General features: G+C 35.4%; 2 protein-coding genes across 8 annotated transcripts; both read left to right on the top strand.

Moving 5' to 3' along the window:
• Positions 1-425: 425 nt before the first annotated feature.
• Positions 426-3,035, top strand: LOC107877816 (amidophosphoribosyltransferase 2, chloroplastic-like). Its single transcript, XM_047393968.1, has 3 exons — positions 426-507; positions 1,792-2,883; positions 3,004-3,035. The coding sequence occupies exons 1-3, from the start codon at positions 426-428 to the stop codon at positions 3,033-3,035; spliced, it is 1,206 nt and encodes a 401-aa protein (XP_047249924.1).
• Positions 1,566-7,250, top strand: LOC107877817. Of its 7 annotated transcripts, none has more exons than XM_047393495.1 (10): positions 1,566-2,643; positions 3,004-3,073; positions 3,472-3,569; positions 3,643-3,755; positions 5,062-5,320; positions 5,488-5,726; positions 6,032-6,241; positions 6,336-6,451; positions 6,592-6,654; positions 7,053-7,250. In XM_047393495.1, the coding sequence occupies exons 2-7, from the start codon at positions 3,071-3,073 to the stop codon at positions 6,208-6,210; spliced, it is 891 nt and encodes a 296-aa protein (XP_047249451.1). In that variant the 5' UTR covers positions 1,566-2,643; positions 3,004-3,070; the 3' UTR covers positions 6,211-6,241; positions 6,336-6,451; positions 6,592-6,654; positions 7,053-7,250. The 7 variants fall into 7 exon arrangements, with proteins under 7 accessions (XP_047249451.1, XP_047249454.1, XP_016580053.1 ...); XM_047393498.1 differs by lacking the exon at positions 3,643-3,755 and adding an exon at positions 3,819-3,903 and having other exon boundaries at positions 1,567-2,643; positions 6,362-6,451; XM_016724567.2 differs by having other exon boundaries at positions 1,567-2,643; positions 6,362-6,451.
• Positions 7,251-9,946: the final 2,696 nt, after the last annotated feature.

Below are 9,946 nucleotides of genomic sequence, written 5' to 3'. Positions count from 1 at the left end.
ACTTTATTATCTCCTTATTTTAGCCTACTTTTCCATTTAATTTTTCAGGAATAACTATGGGTAAATTGGTGTTTATTGCAATGATAATTTCCGTTGTTATATATAAACCTCTTGTTAAAAGTCCTATGTTAAAATTCTTCTCAGTTTTGAAGTTACAAGTTTTAGGCTACGCCTGTTTCGAACAAAATTAGAGTAAGGTGTGGTTTAGGGTTTGAGAATGATTTGAATGGTTTTATATGTATTTGACTTGAATTCTAGATAGCTAAGAAAATAAGGAACATGTAGAAATTTACGGGATCGATTTTGAGTGAGTAGAACTCCCGAAATTATTATTAGCGTAAAGGGCACTATTTAGAATATCTCGGATTTATGGTGCATTTTAAACAATGAGATTTTGGGCCAAAACTAAACATTCAGTCTCTCTAATGCTGCTAGCACTGGCACGTCGTTATAGCAACGAGCGCTATAGCGATGGTCAATGGATGGTCAACGCCGTTATAGCGGCAGGTGCCGCTATAATAGTAAAAATCACAGTTTAATTAAATATCTCTCCAGAAAGGTTTATTATTTAAAACTTATTTATGGACAAAGGAGGAGCAATTTGGGGTGATTTGCACCAGAAATTCTTTGTTTGGATTTAAATAGGTAAGAAATCCATCTCCGTTAAATTGTAATTGATGATGAAGCCTTAGAACATGTAATTTATGGAGTTTAGGGAGGATTTTAGGGTGGAATTTAGTTTTTTTCTAGTGCAATGGAGGAAATTAAGCAATAATCTAATGGATTTTGTTTATTAATAGTTAATTTACCCTTGTATTTCATTAAATAACTAATTTAACCATGAAATTGATAGTTTTAGGTGACTTGAGGTAAAAAGCCCTTGAATGAGAAAGGAATAATCATGAACTTGACCTTAGGGGGTTGGGCATGAGTTATAATTCCCAACACGGTAGGTGATGGTATTAATTATGTGTTTAAATGCCTGTTCTAGACCACGAGCAGGCGAAAATTGCACAGAAAGGCAAAGCTCCGGCTTAGAGAAAGTGGGCAAGCTTGATTTAAGGTAGATAATGGTATTGTTGTTTAATTCATTTTTGGTTATATGAGCATGTTAACTAACTTTTAGTATGTCTTGTTGCATGTTGTTTGGTGTGGTCAAAGCAAATAATTTCATGGTTGCTATATGATTGTTGGCCTACCTTATTTGTTAAATTTGACATGTTCAATATTTAGAACATTTTCATGGGCTTTTGGTGAAACAAGGTTGGCAAACACTTGTACCTGAAATATTTTACATGGATGAAAATTATCCTCAAAGGTCATGGCTAGAGAATGGTTGAATTACCCTTAGCATGTATGTACGAGAGTCGCGTGAGTTTGACAATACTATGAGTGAATCGGAGAAATATATTTATATGCTAAATAAATTATCACTACAAGAAAAAGGTTTATTTAAGACCAAAATATATTTATTAGGATGAGATTAAATTAGGATCCTTAAAAGTATATTTTATTGTGAAGGAAAAAAATCGGGTCCCTAATACTTTTTTATCTGGTCTCTAATGTTAATAGGGAGCTTTGAGAGGGAAAAAAAACGCAAAAATAAAAAATCTAATTTCCCTAAAACATATACTAGCGCCTAATTACTAGTGCCTAATTACTAGCCCCTTTGTCTCTGTTTTCCCACCACCATGGCCGCCGCCGCCGCCACTGCCGCCGTGAACAAGCCCCATATATCATAACCGGTCGACAAACCCTTTTGCTCTCCATCTCAAAAGCTGCTATCTTTAGCCACTAAAACCCTCCCTAAACCCTACAACCACCACAGAACTCTCACCACTTGCGCCTCCAAAAACCCATTAACCGACGTCGTTCATTCGGGTCAACCCGACCCGGATGGACATTCATTCGGGTCGTATTTCGATGCTGACGATAAACCTCGGGAAGAGTGCGGCGTTGTGGGTATATATGGCGACTCTGAAGCTTCTCGTCTTTGCTATTTAGAACTTCATGCTCTTCAACACCGTGGTCAAGAAGGCGCTGGAATTGTATGCGTTAATGATAACGTGCATAAGTCGATTACTGGTGTTGGGTTGGTTTCTGATGTGTTTAGCGAGTCGAAACTTGATCAATTACCGGGTGATTTGGCTATTGGTCATGTAAGGTATTCTACTGCTGGTGCATCTATGTTGAAGAATGTTCAACCTTTCGTTGCTAGTTATAGATTTGGGTCAGTTGGTGTTGCTCATAATGGGAATTTAGTGAATTATAAACAACTTCGTGGTGAATTGGAGGAGAATGGGTCGATATTTAATACGAGTTCTGATACTGAAGTGGTTCTTCACCTTATTGCTATATCGAAAGCAAGGCCTTTTCTTTTGAGGATTGTTGAAGCTTGTGAAAAGATTGAGGGTGCTTATTCTATGGTGTTTGGTACTGAGGATAAGTTGGTTGCTGTTAGGGATCCTTATGGTTTTAGGCCATTGGTTATGGGTAGGAGAAGTAATGGTGCTATTGTTTTCGCCTCTGAGACATGTGCTTTGGATTTGATTGAGGCTAATTATGAAAGGGAGGTACTTCCTGGTGAGGTTGTTGTGGTGGACAAAGGGGTTCAGTCTATTTGTTTGATGCCTCATCCCGAACGTAAGTCTTGTATCTTTGAGCATATTTACTTTGCATTGCCTAATTCAGTGGTGTTTGGAAGGTCTGTTTATGAGTCTAGGCGTGCTTTCGGGGAAATTCTAGCTACTGAAGCTCCCGTGGAATGTGATGTTGTGATTGCTGTTCCTGAGCATATTTACTTTGCATTGCCTAATTCAGTGGTCCATATAAATACATATTTTGAACAAAATTTTAACTGTGCATATAGAAGTGGAGTTGAGAGTAATGGGTTCGATGGACCTGCCACCTTACACTTGCATCCGCTCCTGCACTGTGGGTTAGAGTGATGTTGATTCAACTTTGTAAACATTATCTTCTAAAATCAACTTATGGTCTTTGCAGGTTCTGAGTGGTGTGGCATTGCTGTCATTTAAAGGTACAAGGGTTCCCAAGGACAAAGAACATCCTTATGGTAACTCTTGATTTGTATCTACACTTTACTCTTTTTGATCTTGCATCACTTGTTCTACATGGTTTTACCTTTCAATTTTGTGTTTGCATTTCATTCTGTGATATCTAGGCACAATTGAATAGCTTCCAACCTAATTAGATTTAGTCAACTAAGGACAGGGTTTGTTCCCATGTGTGATGTGATAAAATGTAATCAATATAGGATATTGTAATAGAGATCACAAGTCATGAATCTTAAATCACATCTTGTATATTTATCAATGAATACGAATCTTCTCATCATCGGCTCCTTAATTTGGTTTGGTAACAATATTTGGATTCTTACTAGATTATGTAATAAAGCCACAATAGTATCTGATCAAATCATGCTTCTGCTAACTTGTCATTTTATATGAACAGGACATGGTAAATTTGAGACTCTTGGAGCTCTTGGAATTTCTGGTGTGCTGTTGGCTACGGCTGGAGGTATTGGATGGCATGCTTCAGATGTTCTGCTGGTATGTGTCTATCGCTGGTATTTGATATATCTAGGAGTCTTATGTTTTCAAATTTTTGCGACATTTCTTGTAGGTATTGTGGTCTGCAGCACCTGAAGTTGTTAATCAGTCTCATCTGCACATGCACGAGCAACATCATAGCGGACATCACCATGGAATCGATATGGATCATCTTTTCCTTGCTTTGTATGTGACTATACTCTCTATAGCTTTTAAAGAAGCGTAAGTGTCATTTTTACCTTCGATCAGAAAAATTAAAAGATGTTGGTCCGGATTACAAAAAGAGCAGGAGAAAGGGTTGGCAGTGGGCTAATGAAAGCCAATGTTGAAAAAGGTATATTTTGAAGTCTAGTGAAGCCGTGTAGGGCTCTTTCGATTCACTAGCATTGTTGTTGTTGTGTTTTTCTCTTTTCTTGCTCAAAACTAAATCTAAAGTCTAGTGAAGCCGTGAGTGGCCTATTTCAATTCACTAGCACCTTTTTGTTCATCTTGTTTGGTTGACTAGACTTCACTAGACTTTATAATCATAACTTAATTGAGGAAGATATATATTGTAGATTACAAACAAAAGGCTTAAGATAGAGATGATTGTGTCTATAGAGATGATTGTGTCTATCATTATCTCCTCAATAACCTTTTATTAGGAAACAACCTTATAACCTTATAACCTTAACGGCCACCGTTTAACCTTATAGCCTTTTATTAGGAAACAACCTTATAACCTTAACGGCCACCGTTAAGTAAACAACCTTATAACCTTAGCCTTAACGGCCACCATTTAAAGCCTAATCTATACATAAAACTTAACGGCCACCGTTTAATAAACAACCTTATAACTTTAATGGCCACCGTTTAACCTTATAACCTTATATTAGGAAACAACCTTATATCCTTAGCCTTAACGGCCACCGTTTAAAGCCTAATCTATACATAAAACTTAATGGACACCGTTTAATAAACAATCTTATAACCTTAACGGCCACCGTTTAACCTTATAACCTTATATTTGGAAACAACCTTATAACCTTAACGGCCACCGTTTAAAAAAACAGTGGACGGTGTGTCAGAATTTCGCAGCTTCCTACTGTAATGTGAAGGAAATGAGTTTTTTTGTAAATTTTTGGCCGTCTTTGTGCACACTGTATATATGAAATCTTTTACCAATCTTAAAAAAAAGGTATCTCATGCAAGAGTATTACGAACTCAAGTGATTGCATAAGCACCTAGTACATACATTCAAGTTGTCATATGCTTATTTGTTTCTTCTGCAATTTTGGTTTTGTGTGAATGTTGTTTTGCTGCATTAGTTGGTTGTGTAGAACCTGACTTGTGAAGAACCTACCTGAACACTATGGTTTTCAGTCTGAAAATGTGCAACAGTAGTTTGTTTGAAGGGTAAAATTTAGTCTGCACATATATGGTACAATGGGCAGGTTTCATATATTAGTGCTCTAGTTGCATCTTTTGTGGTCTGAAATTTTACCAATTGCAGCTAACCGCGCTGTTGAAGTAAATGAAATGTGGAAGTTAAGGCAGAAAGAGCTGGAGCTTGAAAACAGGCTCAACCGGAAGTCGGCAGATAAGAAGAGTGATACGTGTCATAGTTTTAGCGTCTTGGAAAGGAGGTCACGTGAGAGATGTGATACTGATTCAGGCACAAGTAGATCAAAGAAAAGGGAGGTAGAAGATTCTCATTCATGTGAAGAAGAAGGCTTGGGAGATGCTGAAATTGAGGAATTTTTACATTTGAGGTCAGTCTTTCTTTCAAAACATCTATTCGTGCAACGACAAAAGAAAGTGATGGAGGAAAAAGTGATGGAGGAAATTGGACGAGTCTTAAGCTTTCACTTCCTTGTCTGTAGGGTTTCAAAACTCAAATGTGCCTCAACTAGCTAATTGAACATCTTGTTATTGGCAGGATTAAGCGGGCCAGGGGGACTGTTGGGTCACGGATGGATGAAGCTGGTCCTTACCTTCCTTCTAGTCCGGATCCCAGAGAAAAAGAGTCAGCAAGTCCTAATATGAAACTAAGCAAAGTACACAGATATCATGCCGTAATTGGTCCAGAGAAGCCCGACTGGCTGAATTCCACTGTTTCTTCAGAAAATGAATCTCTGTCAGATGATAAGATAAAGATCCCAAAGAAGGCTAAATCCAGTAAGCACCATGACCACTGTAGGAAACATAGATCAAACAACTCTGGACCAAACAACAATTATGCCTTAATTTAAGGCAACTTGGTTTGGTGACCTCTTAATTCAGTAGAGAGGATTCCCGTTTCATTGTCGTTTTTTAAAATGACCTAGTATATCTTTCTGTCTATGATCTGTTGAAATACTTAATTAATTAAAAGAGCTCTCTAGCTAGTATACTTAATTATGCTTGCAACTTTTGTAAAGCATCAGAGTTATAGAAAACAAAGTTTGTTAGTTAACTTAATGTAAATCTTTTGTCTTGATTAGGCCCAGCAGGCAGCACAACAGTTAAAGCAGTAGGTTCCGATGGCTTGGCTGATGGCAATTCTCCAGGGCTTTCAAGCATAACTGTGGATAATTCTGTTGAGTTCACTTATGAAGAGCTGGCTCCTACGACTAATGACCAGTATTATATCCTGCATACTTTTCATATATGCCAATCCTAAACACCGAGTCATGATTTCACTTCCCCAGTGGGTAGGATGTCCCGTGAATTTTCTTTGGTCACACTTATTTATAAAGTTTTAGCCATAACCAACTTAAAGAATAATTCAAGTGTGTTTATATCCAGTACTTTTTGTGCTGTAACCTATTCAGAAAGTGGCTATCAAGAAAATGGACATGGAGGCTATGACGGAGTTTCTAGCTGAATTGAAGGTCTTGACAAATGTTCATCACCTGAACCTGGTAAAAACTAACTTCCCTGCCACCAATGGCATGTCTCTTTTAATTACCAAGTGTTTCTCAGGTTGCACTGTATCTTATAGAACTAAAGTTTGTACACTACGATTGACAAGACCGAACATTTCTTATTACTTGAACTACAGTTGAAGGTTGGAGATCATCAAGATTTGTTTCCTAATAAGGGAAGGTGGAATTTCAACCAGAAGGTACGTATCCTGCTCAACACTTTTTTCTTTCTCCCAATGTTACTTTGATTTAAGAAAATGCCTTTACCATTTTTTCACTCTGGTATAATCTAGTAATTTTATTATCCTGCCATATAGTAAATTATTGCAACTTATTAAACTAGTACATAGCTGAACAGAATCAGTTTTTCTTGTAAATATGTTACTGCATATGCTGTGAAAACTAGACACCTCGAGCACTTGCCATTAGCTTAATAAAACTAGCACATCATTGAGGCTTTGGATTCTGCATAAAACATCTGGAGTAGACATGCATGTGTGTATATCATCTTAGTTGTTAATAAATTAGCTTCATCTATTTTTTAAATTAAATTCTGCCCAAATTGCCAAATTTCTTATATCCTTCTTGGCCATGGCAGGTGTTCGTTGAATGAGTGGGATTCATCAAAGGACCTAGGTAGTCGGATAAAGCCATCAAGACATCTATATTAATAGTAGTATTAGTTAATATTACTCATTAACTAATCCATTTGCTTTCATATATACACATAAACACCATATATATATACACACGTCAGTCATGTCATTGTTTAGCATGACTGATTTGTCGGTTTTAATCCCTAATTGCTTATTTGTGACTTTATATGCTAAGTATGATTGTTTAGCATGAATTTACTTCTTGTACTATATTTGGTTATGTGTTCATAGTCTCTTCTTGGGTTTGCCAAATGACCCTATCAACACACTATTATTTTCTTGTGTTCTGATACTAACACTTGCTCTTACTTTTGTGAGTACAACGCATATTCCAATGTCTCCTATGAGACCTCACTTGTGATACCAACGGTTGATTTCATATTTCATAGGTGGCAGCATATCTAGGCTACCATGAAGTCTCTCCTTATTCGCATAGTTGCTTCTTTCTAAACTTCTTTCTAAACTTAGGTTTCCATTAAAGTTTTTGGAGTTGCATCCCCTTCTTGATATTCTTTAAAAGTTTTGGTACGGACGACTTTCGGTTTCTAGGGATGATTTATTTTCTTAAGTACAATATTCCTCCTTTGATTGTGCTTAGTTTTTTGGTTTAGCCTTGATTTTATCTATTAATAGATTAATTCTTGATTTTCTAAGTGTTACTTGTGAGATAGTGTTTTGGGATAGATGGTTCTCCCACCTGGTGAGTAGTGCGAGTGTCACTCATGAAGGATTTTGGATCGTGAAATCTAATTTTTGAACTTTAATTTGAATAAACTTCAACGTTAGACCTTAGGTCGTTTGGAAGAGTGTATTAGAACAAGCAGTACATATGTTAGAAGTGGTATTAGTTATCCTTGTTTGGTAGGAACTTTAATTACAGTGTTCGTAGTACACCCTATTTAGTTGTATTCTTATACGCTCGAGAATAGTTATCTCACCCTCAGGGTATATAAAAATAACACTACAATCCCGGGATGAGTTATCCCTACCAAATATGGAATAAGCTCATTCTAAAATTAATGTCGAGATTAATTATCCCTCATTCTTTTTACATTCTAGTGGAATTGGCATTACTTTAGCCTAGTAAAAGAAAATATCGAATTGCAAAGAATAAAGACACAAAAATACTTTACGATGATAAATTTCGATCACCAATGTGGATGGAAAGGCATAAAATATCGGTCCAAATTGATTTTTCTCTTGAGTTGATTTGTTTCAAAGTTAGCCTCCCACACCTTTATAAATGAAGGTGATATCCCAATTTTTATTGAACCATAGAAAGAATTGGTCGATCTTTCCCCCAAATCAATTTTCTCTTCCCCATATATTACAGTGGTATTAGTTGGTATCTTGAAAGTGTTAGAATATGCACAACGGAAGCGATTCTACAGGATCAATTTAACTTACATAATATCTAGATAACATAATTGAAAACGAAAATCAGAAAACCTACCTGTTAATGCTTTCGCAAAATTTGTTTTCTTCCTTGGACTCCGGGGCTACAACCTTCTACTATTTCCTAACTAACACTAGTAATTAAACTTGTGTGGAAAAGTAATTTTATACTGGAAAAAGGATCATCTTCTTCTAAACCAAAAGCCCTTATTTATCCCTATTCTCTATTGAAGAAGGGAGAAGGAAGAGGCAGAAAAATGTTTTTGCCTTTTTAATTATCAAAACATTTTCTGCTCTTAAACCACAGTTAATGAGCAAAACATTTTGGTATTAAAAAATGTATATTTTACTGTTTTTGTTAGACTCATTTTTTTTTTTTCAAAATTGATTAGTTAATCAAGTATAGCAGGGACCGCAGATTTATCAAGTGAGGCTTCAAATTATGATATTAATTCTGTAATGAATGAATTATTATATCATTATAAATTAAAAGTTATTCCACTAAAAATCTATAATTGCACTTCTCGATTTAATTTTGAAATCTACCATTACATCTTACTTAACTTTCTATGTTAGAATTACTGACACCAATCAATTACATAAAATTCTCTGAAAAAATTTAACTCATTAATTAATTTAATTATTTATCTGTAATGCCCAACTTACTTTATATGAAGGCTATAAAATCCACCTGAAGGGTTTTCACGTGAAAACCTATAAGCAACCATATTTCACTAAGTGATTTGTCATCATCCAACCTATTTGGAAAACATTGATTCATAAAAGAATCTCACCTTTTGATAGATTAAAACAATAAATCAAACCACATAGATCATAATAATTATATCAAGATTAAGAGTACAAGTACATGTAATGTACTAGAGAAGTTGTTTATTAAAATTCGGAACATAAACAAGCATCTCCAATTGGTCTGTTTAATACATACAAAATTTACTAGTACAAGAGTTGGAATATTACCACTCTCATAATTAATATCAAATTATATCTAATTTTGTGCTGCCATCATCAAGATGTCTGGCCTACCTCATCTTTGATGGTAAACATTAATTTATTACTTATAAGAACCTACAATTATAATCTTTTGTGCATGAGTTAAAATATCCCATACACAAATTGTCTACTTTATAAATAAAGGACACGCATGTTAACACAGTGATATATTCAAATAAAGAATTTATTACTATAAAAATATCTTTATATGGGATGAAAATATAATACTATAACAAAAACTACACAGTTAGTAGTATATCCTAACAAAAAGTGCTTGATTTCTCATCATTAAGTGAATGAGGAGGAGTAAAAATGAGAAGAAAAAGAAAATAAGAAGAAGCAGGGGAGGAGCTCAACACATGTTTAAAGTTCGCTAACACAAACTATAAGTTTGATACTTAAGAGAAAATAAAGATAATTTAAGTAACAT

Source organism: Capsicum annuum, chromosome 7, assembly GCF_002878395.1.
Source record: "Capsicum annuum cultivar UCD-10X-F1 chromosome 7, UCD10Xv1.1, whole genome shotgun sequence".
Classification (NCBI taxonomy): domain Eukaryota; kingdom Viridiplantae; phylum Streptophyta; class Magnoliopsida; order Solanales; family Solanaceae; genus Capsicum; species Capsicum annuum.
The sequence above is the reverse complement of the archived record's forward strand: the minus strand, read 5'-3'. Positions and strand labels throughout refer to the sequence as shown.

Bases quoted from the DNA above. Each gene is read 5' to 3' on its own strand.
- LOC107877816 (XM_047393968.1), top strand. From the start codon at position 426: ATGCTGCTAGCACTGGCACGTCGTTATAGCAACGAGCGCTATAGCGAT. The intron at 508-1,791 runs GTGCCGCTATAA...TGCTATCTTTAG, and splicing joins CAACGCCGTTATAGCGGCAG to CCACTAAAACCCTCCCTAAA. The intron at 2,884-3,003 runs GTAATGGGTTCG...TGGTCTTTGCAG, and splicing joins ATATAGAAGTGGAGTTGAGA to GTTCTGAGTGGTGTGGCATT.
- LOC107877817 (XM_047393495.1), top strand. The intron at 3,756-5,061 runs GTATGTGACTAT...TACCAATTGCAG, and splicing joins GATCATCTTTTCCTTGCTTT to CTAACCGCGCTGTTGAAGTA. The intron at 5,727-6,031 runs GTAAGCACCATG...TGTCTTGATTAG, and splicing joins CCCAAAGAAGGCTAAATCCA to GCCCAGCAGGCAGCACAACA.